The 22246-nt window shown below is 42.3% G+C and overlaps 2 protein-coding genes across 3 annotated transcripts in view; one reads left to right on the top strand and one right to left on the bottom strand.

Moving 5' to 3' along the window:
- LOC107394453 (semaphorin-6D) overlaps positions 1-22246 on the top strand; it is a 285366-nt gene that overhangs the window by 90163 nt on the left and 172957 nt on the right. The window lies entirely within an intron of this gene.
- The window catches only part of LOC129166881 (uncharacterized), a 44494-nt gene continuing 23696 nt past the window's right edge, over positions 1449-22246 (bottom strand). The window contains exons 11-17 of the mRNA XM_070547625.1: positions 12182-12232; positions 10598-10703; positions 10402-10481; positions 8254-10318; positions 7396-7581; positions 7268-7315; positions 1449-2102 (exon numbers count right to left, since the gene is read on the bottom strand). Coding sequence (XP_070403726.1) covers positions 1858-2102; positions 7268-7315; positions 7396-7581; positions 8254-10318; positions 10402-10481; positions 10598-10703; positions 12182-12232 — 2781 coding nt within the window. The 3' untranslated portion in view covers positions 1449-1857. The remainder of the gene's footprint in view (positions 2103-7267; positions 7316-7395; positions 7582-8253; positions 10319-10401; positions 10482-10597; positions 10704-12181; positions 12233-22246) is intronic.

The following is a 22246-nucleotide window of genomic DNA, read 5'->3' on the forward strand; positions in this document are numbered from 1 at the left end:
ACAGTCCGGAGCGCAGGCGGAGTGTTTAGCTAACCTGCAGGAAATGTCGACGACAGTTATCCAGAAAGTAGCTAAGGGTTACCAGAGATGTTTCTGAGGTGTTCACTAGGTACTTTTAAGATTTAAAAAGTCAAGAAGGGGGTCTGAAAAGCTGTTAGAAATAGCATCAAAGTCGCTAAGTTGGCAACACTGTGGGAGGAGCGCTTCATTTGCAACTAAGGGCAGCGCAAGTGGGAGGAGCAAATAACCGGCTTGCTTTGTTTTTATAATCGTTCAAAACTCTGATCGTAATCGTGATTAAAATTCGATTAATTGAGCAGCCCTACTTTTGACTTTGATTTATTTCCATAAATCAATGATTAACTTTGTTCAGGAAAACAGTTTAATTCAAATGTGTCTGAAGTTTTGGGATGTGTTAAATCTAAAACATATGTTGATGTTAATTTCTAATTAATCGTTTTCAAGTGTGTTTAAAATACAAAACTGTGGTTTATTTGTTGGTTCTAAACATGTAGAAGTTTATTTTTAACACTTAAAAGAGATTGATTCAAATCTCAGCTTTCCCTTTCTCAATTCACCAAAAGTAGAAAAAGAAAAGAAAACGGATTCTTATAGGTGTTTTAGTGAGTGTCTCCTCGGGCTTTCTCTGCCGTTCAAAAGTTTATTTAATAAATCAATTTAGAAAGTGTCTTCAGAGAGTTTTAGTTGGAAAGGACCACAGGAGGTTTTTAACTCTTTAAATAATAGCTTTTCTTAAGTGGACAACAGTCAGCCGGCAGCGTCCACCAACTGATTATACACACTTACACATGCACGCACACACACACACCTGTTCAAAACTGACATAAAGATGACTGAGTGGTGTGTGTTTGCATTAACTTCCACTATAACTACATTGCGCTGCGAGGGATTGTGGGAAGATCTGATTGACACTTATCTTATTTGGCAGCTCTAAGGGTTCATTTTGACACACACACACACACACACACACACACACACACACACACACACACACACACACACACACACATACTGGTTTTTGTGGTATAGCCAGACATTTCTCTCAAACAGGCCCGGTGGTGGTTTACATGGACCACCCTTTCCGAAGGTCCTAGACCAATGGGATGAAGATAAAACCACTGCAAAAAATCTGAAAAAAATTTAGCTCACTTTAGGTCTTAAATATGACCTACACAACATTTTTTACAGCACCCTGACACTGTTGTGGTTAGTATGGACTTTCTGTTTTGTGGTTTTTAAGGACCAAAATAGAACATTACAAGGACTTTAAAGGGACAATTATGTCACATGTACCGCCCATCTAATTACCATAAACACACAACTGGTTTATGAGAACAAAATAAACATTAAGGGGACTTTAAAGGGACAACTGCATCTCATTTCAAGCCCTTTAAATGGGGATAATTAATCAATCTGACAAACAGAAATCACTGATGACTGTTTATTCATCAGGTAAAAATAGAACATGGTTTAAACCAAATAACAATAATTGAAACAATAATTGCCCTGCCGTATGTCTTAGAAAAAAAGTAAAGTGCACTCTTTAGAGCATCAGTGTTTACAATCTTTGTAGTGAGCTAATGAAATCTTGTACCACTGAAGAAAGTACAAATGTTGCATTCAGTTTTAACAATCATGAACAAAAAATAAATAAAAAAAATAGGCTAAACAATCTTAGGGAAAAAAATAATGTACACTCTTTGGAGCACCAGGTTTTAGAATCTTTGCATTGAACTAATGAAATTAAATGCTAGCTTAATATTTGTGAACATAATATACCAGCAAGAACCATCTCAATGCAAAAAAAAAAAAAAAAAAAAAACTTCTGTGACTGATTTATTTTTGCTTCAGGGCTTGCCTCTTGGCAGCTATGCCACGGTTTCTCACAAAGTCCCTTATATTTTGCACAGTTCTGTTGGCTAACACAGGGCCCTCAACCAACTTACAATGGCTGCATTCAGTTTTAGAGGCCAGTTTTCCTTTACTTATGTGATTTTTGAAATGTCGCATTACAGCAACAACTTCAGCAGTAGACCAGGGTTTCTTTGGTCCTCTTCTGAGTTCTTGGTTAGAAGATTTTTCTGCAAAACAAAGGTAAAAGGCATTATTGTCATACAATAAGTAATATACTGCCATTACAAACTACCACAGATTTAGACAAAGACAAACTGATGTCTCTGGCAAAATCACTGTAAATAGAGATAAAAGATATAATATATACAAATGTGCGTTAGGGGATACTCCAAAATAAAGTTTAGGGAGGTTTTGCTCAGACTCGTGAAAAGCCAGTTGCAGTAGCCTAATAGGAGATGAAGGTGTGGATAACAATCTCAAGTTCTCCGCTCACATGATTCCAAGATGGAAGCCCCATCTGCATGACAGAAAATAAATTAAATGGACACAGAGGTGGGAAAGGAGGAAATGCTTCTACTTTTTTTGTTGATGAAGTTTCATTGCCGCTGTCATTTCAAGGTTAGGAAAATATGAGTATGGTGCCTGGAAAGAAGGGCCAGGCAAGGAGTTTATACCATTCAACTTTTAAGAGATGCGCCTTGCAATCCCAGAATGCTTCTGACAGTACCGCCGCCTGGATCCTAAATCCTTCAAGAAGGTAGTAGATATGGTGGGGCCATCAATCCAAAAGGTACCGTTTTGTTTATCTTTCTGACATACAGACAGGGAGCTGCATCTGAATACATCTTTTAATCATGTGAGCAGAGAACACGCTTTGATTGGCCACCAGAATATTTCAATTCAGGCGGCATTTCACGTTGTGTGCACAAGGTGAGTTTCTACTCCCTGTGAAGCGAAAATTATCAAACCGGTTTGATTTTCACCTCAGACAAAAAAACTCAAGAGGAAATTAGGCACACACAGCGAGGTGTCTGCTAAGCAAACAGTCATTCGACGCCATTTGCTCAGCATTTTGCCCTTGTGTGCAGCAGGTTTAAGGAAAAACGCGTAATTTGGGAAAGCTATGACACACACACACACAGACATGAGCTAAAAAATGATCCCAATATTTCAACAATAAATCCTCCTGGGACTGGTAGAATTTCCATGCTATCCTGGATTGCAAAGAACGGGTCAAACTAATGAGTTACTCCAGCATCAGGAAGATTAATTCTGTTAAGCTATCGGTTAAATATTTTCCAGAGTTAAAAACATAAACATGCAGCGGTAAAACTAGCAGCAAATTAGTTTATTATCTGTCGATTATTGAATTATATTGAGACAGTATCATGGAGCCAAGACCAGCTGAGAGCTTTTCAGCTTAGAGCACCCAATGGAGCACATAAATGAAATGTTTAACAAAAATAAGCAAACTGCACCGAGTTTGGTTCTGAAGACAAACAGACTCATCCCCGGTGTCCAAACCGGGTCACTGATCTTCTGGGTCAAATGTTTCAAAACATGTCTGCACCTCCGGTAGTGATATCCAGCTAGTAGGGTTGGGAGTTCGGTTGAACTTCTCCGGTAATCTAATATCCGTTCTTTTTGCCATATCACAGAGAAATAAATCCGATTGACCAGCAGAGGCTTCTAAAGCTACATCTGACTGATGACACATTGTCCTCTGCTATAACACTAACACAGAAACACCAGACCTGGGGGTTGTTTTCAATAGCCGTTTTTGCAGACCTCCTTGAACATCACCAGTTGCCCCGGGCTTAGACGTTGCTTAGAAACTAGTTTCTGTTGTTGCCACGCTAGTCAAAAACATCAGATTTTAATTCCAGCTGTGAAAATCCAAAAACATTTTTCACCTGAGATTTTAATACTTATTTACACATGCCATTCAAAGGAATTTTGGTTCTGGCCAGTATCTTTAGCTTGGCAATCTTAGCTTGAGAATTCAAGGATGCAGTCAAAAGATGTCTTGAGAAGCTGGACCGCGGGTAAGTTTGACCTGACTTCATATTGCTTTCTCAATTAGTTCCGGGAATCAATTGTTCTATGAAAATGACACACAAACACAGCTGATACAGTCCTATAACATTATAATTGAAGACCTATTGTCCTTCAAGGCCGCTACAAGACTGATTTTGTTAAACAACTTGGGATTTCCTTTGTCCTAGGACACCAGGTTGGAAAAAATAGGTAACCCTCACATCTCTGTCTGCAGAGTTCTAGGAGATCACAAGATTCTTTAGATGTAGCAGATTGTCGCTGAGACTAGTTTTCTTCCACAGGCGCAAAATGTTTCTGCATTGGCACTTCAGGCTGTTATTAAACCAGGAATTAGGGTTTACTGCAGGAACTGATCTGGTTCTGATAGGAGAGAATGTGGTCCAGAATGGAGAGGCAGTGCTTGTTGAAGTGAGTAGTTAAAGAATCTGGGTCATTATCAAATGAACAAGAAAGCGGCAGGTAATTAGCTAGCTGTGCCCTTAAAAATTGAGACAATGTCAGCATTTAGACCCAGGGTAAAAACAAATGGTAAATGGCCTGTATTTAATATAGCGTCTTCTAGTCCTGGAACCCCCCAAGGCGCTATACAACACAATCAGTCATCCCCCCATTCACACACAAATTCACACACTGGTGGGGATGAGTTACGACGTAGCCACAGCTGCCCTGGGGCGCACTAACGGAGGTGAGGCTGCCGTGCACTGGCACCATCGGTCCATCCAACCACCACCAGCAGGCAAGGGAAGGTCAAGTGTCTTGCCCAAGGACACAATGACAGCAACAAACTGAGCAAGCCTCGAACATGCAATCTTCTGATTACAGGGCAAGCACTTAACTCCTGTGCCACCGTCACCCCAAAAACCAAGGTCTGGACAGTGCCCCTTGGTGTGTGTGTGTGTGTGTGTGTGTGTGTGTGTGTGTGTGTGTGTGTGTGTGTGTATGTGTGAAGCCAGAAACATGCTAGTGAGTCCATGATGCTGGAAAAGCTCCTGGCAAGGTTGTCTGAGGCATCATTAATGTGAATGTTATAATCACCAAGAACCACCAGTCTGGACAGCTTTACAATAGAGGATAGGAAGTCACTAAACTCCTGAAAGAACTGTTTGAACTAGATGGACCATAAACTACAGCACAGTAAAACATGTCATGCCCGATTTTAATTAGCTGCAGTTCAAAGCAAGAAAAGGGGCCTGAGGTTGTGGAGATACAAGAAGAATTATCTCTAAAAACAATAGCTAGGCCTCCACCTTGACCAGAACCACACAGCTGGCCAAGGAAGGAATAAGCACACGGGCAGGGTTCAATCAGAGCCAGAATAATCAAATGTTTGCTGCTAAACCTTAGTCTAATCAGAAAATCCAGGTTTTTAGAGAGAATCTGATCTTTAACCAGGAAGGACTTATTGTTAATGGAGCAGGTATTTAATAAAGTCATGCTGATGTGGAGAAATCAGCATCTACAGATAGAGCTGATGTTGAGTGGATGCAAGTTAGAGTTAGATCTACGGTGTTTGTAATATCCACTCCTGTAGGGAACAGGAAGAGAAACCACTGAAGAATTAAGGTAAACAGCCTCTGTCAGTGCGCCCTAGGGCAGGTGTGGCTACATCGTAGCTCATCCCCACCAGTGTGTGAATGTGTGTGTGAATGGGGGATGACTGATTGTGTTGCGAAGCACCTTGGTGGGTTGCAGAACTCCAAGAGGCACTAGACAAATACAGGCCATTTACCACAGACCTTAGAAAACATGGATGGACAAACTGCCACCTTGTTGCCTGGCGGGAATGAGTAAGTGGTGCTCAGGTCAACAAACAGAGAAGAGGAAGCTAGAAGATCAGGCAATTTTTTTCTAGGCAACCCACGCTTAAAAAGTCTCATTCTCACATGGATTCCTGCTCGTTTACCCCATTTCCTCCAACATTTCCCCTGGATCAGGCAAACATCTCTGGAAACACTTGGGTTAAAATGAGTGTTTGGCTCAGGGCCAGCAGAGTGCATGTAAGCATAATGGAAGATAGATCCTCTGTGCGTCTTGGGTAATCACAGACGAACGCAAGGATAAAGAGAGTCTGGAGATGATATGACATGGTAGTCGGGACACTACTGAAGAGGATTGCACAGACAGGGTTAGTAGAGAAAAGTTTGAAAATGTGGCTGGTAACTGGCTACTCCAAGCACAGGTGCCATCTCGTTACCGGTCAGGGCACTGATCGGCTATAGCGGGATTGCAGAGTGTAGCCTGTAGGTAATGAGTGAAAAGAGAATTTTGGCAACCCACTGAATTTCACTGTGTAGACCATGGAAAGATCATTTAGTGGTAGAATCAGACATCCAATATGGTCTTCTCCTCTGCTTCTTGAAGTGTGCAGATGTTATTTCTTCTCCACCGCTACTCATCTTTTCAAGGCTCTTTGTCGTGTCTGACTGCCATAGCACTTCTTTGCATTTCTAATGAAAACTTCAGATTTTTATAAAGCTATTGATCTGGTGAGCTGGTCTATGAATGAAATTGCTTAAAAAAATTCCACGTTAAGAGCTTTCTTGTGTCTGGATGAAACGCACACGTTGTTGACACATGTTGACAGCATCCCTAATCTCTAAGCAAGTTCAGGAGTTGCTGCTAAGACAGGCAGCGGCAACCCTACTGCCACAGCCTACTCTGACTCAATATTCCTCCAGATGTTTCCAGCATATGTTCATATATCCTTTGAGGAGATTCTGGTATACCATCATTATAAGTCACTTTGGACAAAAGCATCTGCTAAATACATAAAAATAAACAATACATTTAGGCCTGCCAGGTTTGACTGGCATTCTCCCCCAACATCGAACCCAATTCACCACCAGCTATTGGTAAATTGACAGCTCTGCCCCTCTCTTCATGCGAGTGTTTAAGACATGAGACCGCAGATCAAGTGAGTCCACAAATAATTGAAAGGTACCACCGCCTGGAGGTAACTGAACTGCGACCTACGGTTTACTAGTGCCAAGAGCATATATGTAGACTTTTATGCCTGACCATGGTGTTCATCATGAAAGCCAATGATGGCACCGCTCAGATTTAGATCAGGGCGGCCATTCCTCCTAACCATACTTTACAGGTCTCACTGTTGTTGCCCACATGAGCATTGAAGTCCCCCTGGTTGAGGGAGTCACAGGAGGGAGTGCTCAAAGTCAAGGGATAGCTGAAAACAGATCTTCACTGAAAATGTACAGAGCTGTGTTGCTCACTCTGTTTATTTTTGGTTTTAGCAACTGAACAGTTGGCATGACAACAGCTTTAAAATTTGTAAGCACTTTGATTCATACAATCTCTAAACTAAAAGGTGTCTTACCATCCAAAGTTTGGTTGGCATCCTCTATTGAGGATGTTGACACAACTCCTGTCAAGAGAAGATATCAAAACATCAAAAATGCTTGTCCTATAATAGAAACACAGTTCTATTGCATAGATGTAACTTACCAATGTTATCTGTGTCAGGGGTAGTCTGTGGCATCCTCTGTGGCGTCATCTGTGGCATAGTTGGTGTAGAGTCTGCAGCTTCCACAAGTACAGTGTTCCGAAATTCGTGTGCCGATCTCTCAGACTCACTGTCGTCTGATTCACTCTCACTTTCCATCGCTTCAGTGTCACTCAATGCAAGTTCATCTGATAAGATAAAAATTTAAGTGATGAATAACCTGCACTTGTATAGCCCGTTAGAGGACTACAAAGCGTGTTAAAGTCCCATTGTCATCATCACACACTGGTGAAATTAAATCTTTGTATTTGACCTATCCCTATGGGGAGCGATGAGCTGCAGCAGTGGCTGCACTCATGAACCAATGGGTGGTTTAACCCTCGAATCCAACCCTTAAATCTGAGTGTCAAATAGGGAATAATTGGGTCCCATTTTTAAACTCTTTGGAAAAAACTGCTGAATTCTTTGCTGGGATCCGGGATCAGTCATACAAATCCTCCAAATACTTCTTTACCCACTCAACATCCTGAGCTACTTCTGTCCTAAATGTCTTGCATGAAATCAAAATGATGGTCTAAAATTTGAAGCACTACATACAAGACTTCAAAAGTCCTTAGATATCCGACTAAAGTTAAGGTATCACAAATATAGTATACACTACACGTGTGTGTGTGTGTGTATATATATATATATATATATATATATATATATATATATATATATATATATATATATATATATATATATATATATTAAAAACAAAACTTTTTTCTTTATTTACATTAAGATATGGTGATTTGGGGTAGGTTTTAATCATTGAAATAAGACACTATTTTCCATAAGATCATTTCATTACCAACCTTCAACATCAATGTCATCAAGAGACTTTCCTTGCAGAGTGGAAAGTTGTCCTTTTTCCATAGACAAAAGCAGCTTGGAAATCTTTGCCAACTGTGTAGTTGGAACTGGTAATCTGTAGAATTCCCTGTGAACACGGATGTCGTGACCCAAGAAGTCTGCAACCTGGTCAAGTTCATTATTTTTTAAGTTCAAGACTTGTGAGAGTGTGGCAACATGTTTCCGGAGGTGTGTTGACCTAAGAAACTCTGGGTGCTTTGCCCCACACTGGTTTGCATAAAAACGCAAACAATCCTGTCCTCTGTAGTGACTCTGTGAGGTAGGTCTTGCAAAAAGGAAGAGGTTTGTGGGACTAACACCACAATCGTCTCTTTTAGTGGTCAGTAGTGACAAAGCATCCACCACCTTTGGTGTGAGAAGAATTGCAACCTTCCGGCCTCTCTTTCCCATGATTTCCACTCTACTGAAATAGTTGCAGAGCTTCTGTTCAACCTTGGACAACCCCATGGCAACATCTTCATGGAGCTTTGTGTCATCTCTCTTCTGAAAACCTTGCAAGTGCATTTTTGAAACTTCTCCTGCTCGTCTACGATTGAACACAATCACCTGTGCAAGAGTAACCTTTGCAAGTTCTCCATAAGTCTTGGGAGTGGCCTTCTCAGACAAGTTGCAAAAGGCGGTTTCTCCAGCTTTTTTAAGGTACTGATGAAGACATTGAACATCTTCTGTGAATGGCAAGGTAAGTGGCTTATTGTACTTGGCCTGACTCAGAGTGTTCAAGGCAGTATGGGACACTAACTCAGACCATTTGGAGTTGTATAGTTTTTTGAAAACCTCTGTAGATCTGATCAGTTCTTCACTTTCTGCTATTAGCGCTCGACAATGGATGATGTCACAGACTTTCTGCAATGTATGTCCTAGTTTCAATGCAAGGCTTGGTATTTGGTATGAACATGTTTCTTCATTGAATCCTGCCACAGTCTTTATTGCCTGCACAACTTTCTGAAAGTTTGCAGGTTTCACAGCATCCTCTAGATTATGTATAGAGAATTCGGTGCGCAGACATAACAAGAGACGTCCAACTTCACGAAGTTTCTGTCGTATGTACTCATACTTGGTAGGGTCTTTTCCATGTTTGTTGTAGAGTGACTGGGCAAACTGAATGATAGTAAGGTCATTTCTCACAACTGATGCTACATCATCCTGGTTCATGACACTGAGGAGTTTCCAAACTCCCTCTGAAATCTGCTGACACATTGTCGATTCTTGAGCCATAGCCAAAGCCAGTACTTTGGTTCTTCCACATTTTTCATTAGGATCTTCATTTACTGGCTTACAGGGACATCTACGGACATGTCTCCACAAATCCTTTCGAATGTACATACCCTGGCAGTACATGCAATGAATAAACTTTTTAGACTCCACTTTAGCTTTTGGCATTCGCTTTACTTTCAAAGGTCCTTGTCCAGCTTGTAAAACCTTTGTGTTATGTCTAAAATTACCCTTGTTTCGCATTTTTTCTACAAGGACTTTGCGTTTTTTGGAATCATCAGGCAGCGAAAAGGCGTAAGCTATTTCAGCATGATCTTTGTGGGTTCTTAAATGACGAGCGATTTTGCTTTGTGGCTTACCACAAACAAAGCAAAAGTTTTTGTTACTCATTTGTAGAGTGGATTCCTGCTTGTCTTGACCCTCCAGTTTTTTCTGTGAGACTCTGTCTTCAAGAGAAGTGACTGGGCCTAATGTTCCAGCTGCGTTGTCACCCATTTTATCTCTGCAAATAGGAGGCCAACATTGTGATGGGCTTGGTACAGGTTCTGAAATTGTGTGACACTCCTCAATCATATTAGTATCAAGTATTGCCAGGTTTCTTTCTTTTTGTCCAACAGTAGACTGTTTAGACAAAAGTGAAACTTTTGAATCTTCATCTTCATCTTCATCTTCAGAATCTGGTATATAGTCCTCATCTGAATTACACTGATCGTCTGAGATGTCATGCGATTCTGGCAGTACTTCTGTGTCCTTGTCTGATGAGTGGCCAGCTGAATATTCAAATAGCTCCTTTTCCTGGAATTATAAAACAAGAAAATTATGTACTTAGTGACACTAGGCCAGAGCGAGATTTAAAAAAATGTGATGTGGATAATAACCTGGGATGAATGCTGGAGTTGGTCTTGAATATTTTTTTTTAATCGTTTAAGGCAGTAGGCATGCCAGACTGTTGAACAAACTACATACATAAAACATAAATACATTTAGAAATAAACAAAGCATAACATCAAAATGTAACAGCAAAATGTTCTTGGGCAAGAAATGTTATGGCCTAGTACAAACAAAATAACTTACATTTGCACTGATATCCAAGCCATTTCATGGAAGAAACCGGTCCCACACATTGAGCACACTTGTCCAATGATGACAAAGTTGCACAAACTAGGTAATGTTTTTGACACTGTGGGAGGAAAACACATTCATGTAATTTAGAGTAAAACATCTGTTTGCTTAGGAAATATTTAAATTGTCAGATAATCAAAAGCCTGTTTCTACTAAATGTAGACCTATTTTAAACTCCCATTCATCTTCCAGATCTTGGAAAAGGTTGTGGCTAGAGCTCATTAGACTCGAACAGCTTTTTTAGGTTCTCTAATGACCTTCTGACCCACAGTGATGCAGAGGACAGTTCTGTTCTGGTTCTGCTGGAATTAATCTGTCTGAGCATTCCTTCTCTATAGCCATCTCCAAATTACGGTCCTCCACCTCCCTTGCCCATGGTGTCCCACAAAGGTCCTGTGCTGGGGTGTCCACTTGTCATTAAAACATAAGAAGCTGGAAGCCATCCATGCTCTAACCTCCTTGAGGCAGTCCAGGAGTAGCTTGACTGAACTTGCATAACTCTGTCTCAAGGGAAAATTGATTTGCAGGTCATTCAGGTCAGAGGATTGCCAGAGAGCTGGGACCAAAGTTTCAATGGCTACCATCAGTATTACACTACACAGCCAGGGACTCAAACATGCAGTGCCAGATGCATCCCCCTGCTTAAGCCAGTACACGTGCAGGGCCCATCTGAAGTCTGCTTGAGAGAGTTTGGATGATCCAGAAGAGGATTGTGAGAATGTTATTTGGTCAAGTGAAACCAAAATATAACTTGTTAAAAACTCTACTCGCCACATTTGGAGGAGAAAGAATGCTGGGTTGCATCAAAAGAACACAAATGCTCCTGTGAAGCATGGGTGTGAAAACATGCTTTGGGGCAGTTTTTCTGCAAAAGGGCCAGGATAACTGATCTGTATATAAAGGAAACAATGAATGGGGCCATGTAACAACTGAGTGAAAACCTCATTCCATCAGCAATGGAATGGAAAATAAAACATGGCTGGGTCTTTCAGCATGACAATGATCACAAACATACCACCCGGATAACAAAAGGAGTGGCTTTGTAAGAAGCATTTCAAGATCTTGGAGTGGCCTAGCCAGTCTCCAGATCTCAAACCCCTTGAAAAATGTTTGGAGAGAGTTGAGAGTCCCTGTTGCTCAGCGACAGCCCCAAAACACCCCATAAGAGATATGCATGGAGGAATGGTCCAAAATACTGGCAACAATGTGTGAAAACCTTGTGAACTTAAAACGTTTGACCTCTGTCATCACCAACAAAGGGTATATAGCAAAGTATTGACATGGACTTTGCTCTAGACCAAATACTTATTTTCCATAATAAACAAAACAAAAATTAAATTACAGTCATTTTCTATATTTTAGTTTCTCATTCTGTCTCATATTTGATGTATACATATGAAAATTACAGGTCTCTCATCTTTTTAAGTGGGAGAACTTGCACAATTGGGGGACGACTAAGTACTTATTTTACCCCATTGTAAAAACAGGAATAATTTTTGTCTCATTATGGGAATCCAATTTTTCTGTAAGATGTACCTGTTCCACGTTGCAAGCTGATGAAAGGAAAGTGGTTTCTTCACTCAGATCCTGCAAAAAGATGAAACAATTTTCTGTTGAGATGCTTTTAAATGACATTAATAATGCAGATATAATACGTCAAATTAAAACTAACAGACACTATTTTGTCTAGTTTACATCTAAACATTGAGATTTTCAAACAGCATCCATACTGTATTTGTAAGTTTCATTTAATTTACAAAAAGACACCCTCCAATTTATTTCATGATGCCTTCTCCCAAATGTCATTTATTAAAAATTATGAGTTAAAAAAGGTATGGCATCTGACTCTGGATTGCCTCAGGTGAGACCTGCATCAGACAAGCATCAGCTAATCAATACAAGTTAGTGACGAACTGCTGTTCCTATACTGTTTTGTTTTTTATACATTTACACTATATATGAAAACGTGTAGAAAATTCTTAATGCATTGGACTGTAAACACACTGCCTTGCCTAAAAAATAAGTTGCCACCTGGATTTAACTAAACAAACAGATAGGAGCCTGGCTGGGCGATAATCTTTCAACTCGTAACAAGTTATTTAACCCCAACTGGTGCAATCAGTTGCTTCTCATTTCTTAAACAGCCATGTAGAAAAACACATCTGGTGGCCGTGTAAAAGATGTTCGTCTGTTTTGAGAAGGGTCAAATGATTAGCAGGCATCAAGCAGTGGAAACATCTAAGGAGATTGCAACGACTAAAATTGGCTTAAGAATGGTCAATGAATTATTAGAAACTGGAAGCATAGTGGGGACCAATCATCTTTGAGGAAGAAATGTGGCCGAAAATAAAATCCAGAATGATTGTGATTGGTGATCACTTAAACGTTTGGCGGAATCAAATCAAAGAAAAACAGCAGAACTCAAAGCTGTGTTTAATAGTGAAAACAAAAGCATTTCCACAGGCACAATCCAAAGGGAACTCATGGGATTTGGACCAAACACATGTGTAACCATAAGAAAACCACTGATGACTGAAGCAAACTTGGAAAAAAGGCTTCAAGTTGCTAGAGAGTATAAAGATTGGACTCTGAAGCAATGGAAGAGTGCCATGTCGTCTGATGAGTCCAGATGGACCCTGTTCCAGAATGAAGGTGCATCAGGGTAAGAAGAGAGGCAGATGAAGTGATGCACCCATCATGCCTAGTGCTGCCTACTGTTCAAACCTGTGAGGGCAGTGCTATGATCAGAGCTGCTGCAGTTGGTCAGGTCTAGCAGGGTTCCCACTTTTTTTTTTTTTTTTTACATGATTTTCCAGGACATTTTCAAGACTTTCAGTTGCTGCAGTATGGGTCAAGTTATTACAACTAGGGCTGGGTGATATTTTCATATCACGATGTATTTTGAAAACATATGATACTGTACTGTATCGATTTTATAGTTGTTCAAAGATTGTTGTCTTTCACTATAGGGACCGTAAGTCTCCACCCTTTCCGGTCGGCTCATGGATCCCCGGAAGAAGAAAAAAAATTATGCAAATCAACAGGGCTTAAAGAGCTATTTTCTAATTGTACCGTCCAGAAATTGTCAGTTTTTCATGTACAGTTTGACATCTTCAGTATCCGATATGGAGACAGGAGTCTATATTTGTTGCCTTTAATCTGCCGGATCCTGCCATTCCATCAGCTGGAGTCCGGGCCTCTGCAGCTCTGAACACATGATAACGTATTGTCAACAAACTGTTCCCGTTTCAAGGCCTTAAGCTTCCCCTTATCACTTCTACAGGATTCCTCCGGCCTCTGAATAAATTTTCAGCTCATATGAGTTAATTAATCATGAAATGAAATGAACAATATGGTTAATTGAAATGTTTTGATTATTCTGTGCCAAAGTTAATAAGGTTGAAATGAATATTGTCCAACAATGATCCATTTGTCTGATAACCAGCGTACGTGACTTGACAAGCTAATCAGCCATACACTTAATACACATGACGAGATGATAAAGTTAAAGTAATTTCATGCACATAGATATGTTCTTACCCACAAATCAGAGAACCTTCTATCTGAAAGAAGGTGTGATGTTCTGAGGGTTGTTAACTCTTAACATGGCATGTCCCGATTGGCCAGGTAATCATAATATGGGAATATTAAAACAGAAACTTGCTGAGTGATTCAGTTAGTTTATGAGCAGAACTCCGGACTGGCCACCGAGGGAAAACTAACCACCGCATCTCTTGACAAGCTCTCAAAACCTACACTCTACAGCTGACACAGAAAAACGGTTCCTTCAGCTATTCAGAAACAACTGTTCTAGACGCAAACGATTTCATCTATCTGTTGTAATCCGGGAGATGACTCTGGACCGACCTGGTCATACTGCAGTCTTTTCTATGAACTTCAGTACCTTGGGGTCACCCGACACCCCGACATCTCGGATCTGAAAGAGAGTCTCCTCAGGGGTACGTAGAACACAGCAAGATTGAGTCTGATGCCGTTTGATAAGAACCAACTACATAGTTTAATTCAGACCAAATTCTTTTCACAACCAGAACATAGTTTCTTCTAGATACAAGGTGTCTGATAAACACACACCATTCAATCATCATACATCAAATTCATCATATTTAACTCGTCTTGTTTTTAATTTGTTTAGAAAATAAATGTCTTACTTTTTATAAACCTGACTGTCTGAATTAATATGAAGTGTGTTTGATCACTGAAAAATCAAATAATCCTAGAATCTTCTGATTAAACATTCAAAGACTAATAAAATTTATATCCTATATATATAGAATATCACAGCTTATTGGTGTAGCGTTGATGAACTACATATTTAGGAACTAAGGGCTGTTACTGTCAGCTTATGTTTTAGGTCCCAAGAAAGATCAAACAAATTATATAATGGAATTTGCATGCATATATACATATACGGATAGATATATTTAATAGATATAAATTCATACACCAACTTGCTTGGTCTACGTTTAATCAAAAGAGTAATATTTAATTTTAAAGATTTAATTTAATAGCAGAGGTTATTTGTTAATTCAGAAGATCAAAAGATCTTTGCTCGTTCAGTGATCAATATACACACTCTGTTTATTTCAATGAAGAGTCAAGTTTAAAAAGTTAAGAAATGTATTACTAACAATTTAAACATGACAATTTATGAGACAATTTATAAAAGCTTTGGTATTAAATAGCAACCCTGTGTTTGGATGGAACTAAGGTGAAGTGTGTTTGTTTGCAGGTGAATGTAATGTATCAGAACGTGTATCTTGGAGAGAGGAGCGTTCTGGGTGGAAAATAATTTGGTTTGCGAATAACTAAGTTGTTATCAAAAAGCATTCAGACCCAATCTGTGTTTACCTCACCGTTCAGACGACCCTCTGGTGGATCCGGAGGTCAAGGGAGGATGTTGTTTAGCCTCAGGGTACTCGGTCCGATAGGAAGACCAGTGGTACCACCTCTCTGGTCCAAGAGATGCCACAGGCACACAGGTGGATTTGGTTGGCGTCTGAGCAGATTCTTAAGGAATCTCGTAGCGTCATCTTTGTTCTGCAGGTGTCGCTGTGTCTGAGCAATTCTGCCAGGGTGACAGAAATCGCTTGTTGGTTAAAGAGCGTGTGGGCGGCCGTCCCACTTCTCTAGAACTCACTCGCAAAATGCTGAGTGTTCTGTTTTATAAGATGGGCATTTCCTATTCTAACGAATCAGGTTTTGACATGTAGAGGAAGATTTAACATACCTCAGAGGCACGCCTTCCCCAAGATAGAAAGCTCTGGTGTCATGGGACAAGAATCGTGTGAGTGCAGTTAACCTTAACCTGATTACTGGTCCTGTATGATTGTGTATAAGTGCAGATGATCTTCTTGTCACTGTTAAACATTACTGATTATCATAAATAATAATTATTAACCAAAGAATAAATTCATTTCAGTAATTAAACTGTTATAATGAACCATGATGATTATTTATGAACATTGTAATATACAGTGAAAAGAGTTTATTAAAAATTAGTCTTTTAAATCTTGAAGTGTCCTTCTCTTCCTGTGAATGGAATCAGTCAGATAAGGGCTGGCAATCAGATTAAAGGGGTGGTAGACTGACTCAGTCTCCTGTGAGGAAAACACTGTAGATCGGAGTAGTAGCCAGGATCAAGGTGACCCAGGCTGTGTCTCTGACCTGAGGGTCAAGAATCAGGCCCTTCAGTGACGCTACATTGGTCATAAGTAAAGATAATATATTAAGCTTAAAAGCAACATATTCACCCCCTTCTACATAATCCACTTTCCCTTACGTGCTGAATCTCAATTCTGTACTGCAATTTAAATGAAAAGTAATGTGTGTTTCAACCACGCCAGTCACACACTTTGAGATTTATCAGCTTGTAAAAGTTCGTAATTAGCATGAGTATAACTTGGACCTTGGCACGTCGCATATATGACTGTTGAGGGTCTGACCTCATGAGGAAATTACTATGCAGTGATTTTCTCCAAAATGACTGTGCTTAAATTGCTCTGGAAAGCAAATAATCACGTCAGCGCCAAGAAACTTCATTTCCCATGATGCTTTGCACACGGAAGCATTGTGATGACGTCACTGCCTAGTACCAGAAACGTTCTGCGCATGTGCGGGAAGCCGTGGACTTTTCCCGCGAACTAAGACCATAAATCTTCAGCAGAGACAAAGAAACCTCGTTCTTTTGCCCAGGATACCTGGCGGTAAGGACACGCTTATCGACGCTCCGACAACTTGAGCACGCGGAAGCTCTAAGTGCCAAGTTGAGCCACGGAACTGCTGGAAACTAAACTGCAAGCCCATCAGATCTGCTCGTTTCTGCTCCCCTCCAGCTGATGTTTGAGGACACAGAACTGCGGAGGGAAACAACAACTCCATCCAGCTCTCAGAAACGCTGTAAGTTATAACTCAGCACAGAAAGAAACTTTGCTGTCTCTGTCCAGCCCGTGGAGAAACACTCGTGAACGCCAAACAACGGAGAAAGCATCAAACCGACGGATGACGCCGGAAACTGCGGAGAAAAACGGAGAACCGTCAAGTCATAACAGCGGGGGACGCCTTGCTGCTTTGGTGATCAGGAAACTCATTTTTTTTCTCTCCTTTTCTTCTCCCGTTTCCTCTATAGTCTCAAATAAGCAATAAACCGCGTCTATTGCTTAAAAAGTAGCTTCGTGTTTTCCTCTTTCGTCCCAAACACGTCCGTCGGGTCATTTTGAAAGAATAAACTGCTTATTGATCATTGTTTGGTATCTTAAAATGGTTTCTGTCATGGCCAGGCTGAAACTAAAAGATATTAATTTGTGATTAATCTTTTGTGTTGTTTCATGATCTTTTGAAATGTTTTGAGTGATTTAAGGTTAAGTTACTACTGATTCTAAGTGCTTTGGAAGTTAAAGTGCAAGTTGCCACCCACACTTTAGCCAGACAAAGGGGTCAGCCATCTTGTATTCAAGACTCCATTTTGAATCCATACACACGCACACACACACACACACACACACACACATACACACTACTCCTTTGTGAGAACAAAGGACCCCATTCATACATCCTCCATCACATGCAAACACATCCATCTTCAATCATATCACACGGTTATTATTCATCTATTCCACTGTTTATTCATTTGACAAATTGTTAATTAAATGTTATAAAATTCAGATTTTTGTGTCCAGTAGCTTTGTTGTGTCGAAGAGAAGTCTCTGCTCCAAGGATTCTACGAACTTCAAGAAAGACTGATAAGAGTTTTGGATTCAATTTTTCCCCGGAAAAAGGGGAATGGTGCCCCGTATATCTAAGAATATCTTAATTAATTAATAAATCAGTAAATATTCCCATATTTACAGAATTTATTGAAGAATCCAAAAGTAAGTTGAAGCTTACTAATTGTTCGCTCCTAATAACCCCAACATTTTATTGGTGCCCCGTGTGAGGCTTGGATACACAGAGATTTCTATCCGGCACAAACAAACAAATAAATCCAAAGAGCTTGAATTAAAAATAATCCGTTGTTCAGCCTTGAACCAGCAACAGAGTGGTGCTGATTTCGCTGAGCAGGAAGCTGCATCGAACTCTCACCAGTAACTCAGTGCTTCTTTAAAGGTGCAACGTGTAAATTAATTCTGGTTAACCTTTTAGGTTAAAATTCAGCTTTTCCTTAAAGGTGCAACGTGTAATTAATTCTGGCTAACCTTTTAGGTTAAAATTCAGTTTTTCCTTAAAGGTGCAACGTGTAATTAATTCTGGCTAACCTTTTAGGTTAAAATTCAGTTCCTCATTAAAGGTGCAGCGTGTAAGTAATTCTGACTAACCCTTTTAGGCTAAAATTAACTGCTAATTTAGCGACTTTAACTCACAGTGGCTATTGTAACTAACTGAAACCTTCACTCAAAGACTGATAACACCTTGTTTGCTAATATTCTGAAGGAATAACTAGCATATTTAACACTGCAAGTGTTGTAAGACGTTGCTACGGCAACGCACCAGCTTTTGCTAAAATACTGAAAGGAATAGTATTTTAAGCATCAGTCACGGCATTCCGTGCAATCTTAAAACGCTAAAACCTGTGCGCACAAAGGTTAATTTAGTGTTTTTCTGCTACAAAGCTAGCAGTTGCTGCCCAAAAGGTGCAGCTTGAGCTATCTGCAGAAGCTCTACTAGGCTATTTTTGGTTTGGTTGTTAAAATGGAGGGACAGAGTAGTGAACTGACCAACTCCCGGCAACCAGGTGGCGCTGCGGCCCACGACTATGAACCTGGCCTACTTTCTGGACAAATATTGTCCAAACTGGTCGCGGTTGCTCGAGAACCCGACTACCCTTCTAGGGATTTCACTGAAGAACAGCGTAGCGACGAGCTAGAAGCTGTAATTGATCAAATAGAAAACCCGGATGGTACAAAACCAATCCAGGTTCACTTAGCTAAGTTAGCCTTGATCCTCTATCAGAGAGAACTCCAACATGATCGAGAGATCATGAAGCTCCAGAGCATGCTAGCTGAAAGGCAGCAAAATGGAAGGCAGAAGGATGACGAGGAGGAAGCCAGCACCGATTCTGGGGAAGATGGGGAGAAGACCCCGCCCCCTTCTGCTGATGACAACAGACAGTGGGAAGGGGGGGAACACCGTGACTCTGAGGCTGAGCCAGAGTGCTCTCCCACACCGGTACGAAAGCAAGCCGGCAAAGCCAACCAGGGTCCGCCCAGGACGATCGCCAAAGACCAATTGGTTCCCTCCACCCAAGGTAGCGAGGGACCGCCGTCCCGCCGTAAAGGTAGGCTACCTCCTGATACGGCTCCATACGATAATCAACAGTATGTGGTGTGGGACTCTCTGGACGGACGCACGCCGCAGGGGAGAGATGAAGCTTATCTGTCCCAACCTTCGGCCCCGTTCCCTACACACACTATAGGGCATTCAGGACCATCTAGGGGCCGAGGGCAGTTCGCCCTCGAACCCCAGGTTGGACCACCACCCTCATCTTCACGGCCTTCTCAATCAGTGAGAAGTCGACCAGCTGAGCGGCACCTCTATTTAGACCGCTCCCCCAGTCCACGAAGGGTGCAAGGTGCCGATTGGGGTTATGCACCCCAAGCTGCACCTCCACCATCCACCCATCCTAGCTACTCCGGTATTCGGCATGCCGATAACCAGCTGCAGGACAAAGCATCATACGCCAGTCCGTACCCGGACAAAGCGTATTACGCAGATGCCCCAGTTGAAAGACGCAGGCTGCACTACGCAGACGTGCCCCGGGAGGAGGATCTCCCAGGACACCCACGTGACGTGCCAGCAGCCCGCCACAACATGCCGGACCCCGATTTGGGCCCCAGGAGTCAACATTGGGAGCCCAGAGCACACCAGCGATATCCAGCGCCCTCTGAGACAGACCGTGGGTCAGAGTCAGAGGATGACGCGCCGTACCGTGAGTCAGGGCTCCGTGTACGTCAAATTGAATCGCTAGCTAAAGACGTAGAACGTTTTGATCCTAACACCAATGAATCCAATGTCGACGATTATCTCAGGGAGATAGAACGTTGTCTGCTTGATCTTCCAGCACCCTCTTCAAGGGAAAAGCTCAAGCTAATTTGGAAAACCACATCTAGAACGGTGCACGGTTTCATGGAAACTCTACCATCTGACATTCGAGATCGGTACTCCTCGCTCTGCCGAGCGTTGAGAGATGAATACGCCACGTATGCAGACTCTGCGTCAGCTACAATGGGGGCCTTCTCCATCAAACACGGGAGGAACGAACCCCCCAGAGAGTATTATCGCCGACTCAAAAGTGCTTATTTCCAAGGTCGAAACGGCCCTGGGCTCGAGGAAGACCCTGCCTTCAGATCCCTGTTCATTCACAACCTGCACGAGTGTGTTCGCTCCGAAGTCTCAATGTATTGTCGGATGAAAAAACTGACAACTCAGGAGATTAGGAGATACGCTCAACAGGCTTGGGAAGCCGGCGGAAAGCCCCAAAAGCCTGACGCACATCACCGCGTCATGCACCTAGCTCCCGACGCCGAGCCGCGTTTGGAGCTCGAAGGCACAGAAGCTCCACCCACTAAGCCAAAATCTGCTAAACCTAGACCTGTTAAACCGCGAGAGCAGTCCCAATCTCCTCAACAGGGGAAGGGGGGTGCTGATTGGCCGCCTAGGTCTGGACAATCAGACAGGAAGTGGCCCAACCAAAACCAACGGCAGGCAGGTCGGAACAGTGGAAGGTTTAAGGAGCGCCGCCCACAGGTAGGTCCCGAACACAAGTCCGCAGGTGAGTACTTGACCAAAGCCGACCTCCAGGAGATGTTTCAGCAGTTCCTAGCTAAACAGAAGGAACAGCTGAGATCTGCAGATGAGACCCCTGCACCAAAGTCTGCTTCTAAGAAGCCAGACTCAGAGCCAACGTCCGCATGACTAGGCGTGGCTCAACCCCCCAGCGTGGCCAGGACCTACCTGATCAGCTGGGGGAACACTACTGGTAGATCACAGGAGTCTCCTGAAATCTACCCCCCAGAGAAACCTGATACTAAATTTCTGAAGTTCCTTGGTGACTTAACAAACCATGATCATGCTCGCCGTTTGTACTGTAGCACCAACGTAGGTGGATGCATACAGGTTGATGCTCTGCTGGATACCGGCTCAGAAATCACCCTGATGTGCTCCACACTGTTCCATCGCGTGTCTGACACCATGCGGTCGCTCGGGAAACCAGTCCAGGTAGAACCCTGTGACCTGAAAATCACCAGCTACACCCAGACCCGGGAGTGTATCACTCACCGGGCGTGGCTGGACATCACCTTCCAAGACATGACTCTGGTTCACCCGTTTTATGTCTGCCAGCTAGACACTGAACCACTTCTCATTGGTCAGGACCTGCTTGAACGTCTAGCTCCCCTCATCGACTGCCAGAAGGGTCAACTGTGGGCCCAGGTGGAAACACCTAAGCCCTGGAACCCGGATAGCAGCCGACCATCCTCCATTCTTGAAGTCAGCATAAGTGAGCCGCAAAACCCTTGTTCCAAGGTCATGCCCCTCCCTATGGCTCCCACAGACGATGACCGCCTGCAAAGGCACGAAACCGCTCCTGGAACTCCGCTCCGCGCACATTCATCTTTTCTCTGCTCGCTGAAGAACGTCAGCCTGCAGCCATATGCACCACACATAGTTGGTGGTCTTACCATCAACTGCACCCACATCTCAGATGCTCGCCTTGCTCTTTGGTCTGAAAAGTCAGCCATCAGCCAGCAGACGTTTGAACACCTGCGTCAGAAGGACCCCCTTCTGGTCAGTGTGACACGTAGCCATCGGCTCTTGTCACCTACTTGGCCGCAGAGGCTCCTGAAAGCGCCAGAGGTCTGCTCTCTGACTATCCAACTTGGAGCAAGACAGCTCACACATACATTCAGCATCATACCACAGCTTGATCCACCTGCACTCATTGGAGCAGATCTGCTGGTTCGACTAGGTGCCCAGCTGGACACTTGCAATCAAGTCCTTTGGGCCCGGGCCACACCATCCTCTGAGCCTGGCTCAGAAGGCCGTGAACACTTGCTGTCCGGACAGACCATTCCACAGGCCTGCCGTGCA

The sequence above is a fragment of the Nothobranchius furzeri genome, chromosome 19 (assembly GCF_043380555.1).
Source record: "Nothobranchius furzeri strain GRZ-AD chromosome 19, NfurGRZ-RIMD1, whole genome shotgun sequence".
Lineage (NCBI taxonomy): Eukaryota > Metazoa > Chordata > Actinopteri > Cyprinodontiformes > Nothobranchiidae > Nothobranchius > Nothobranchius furzeri.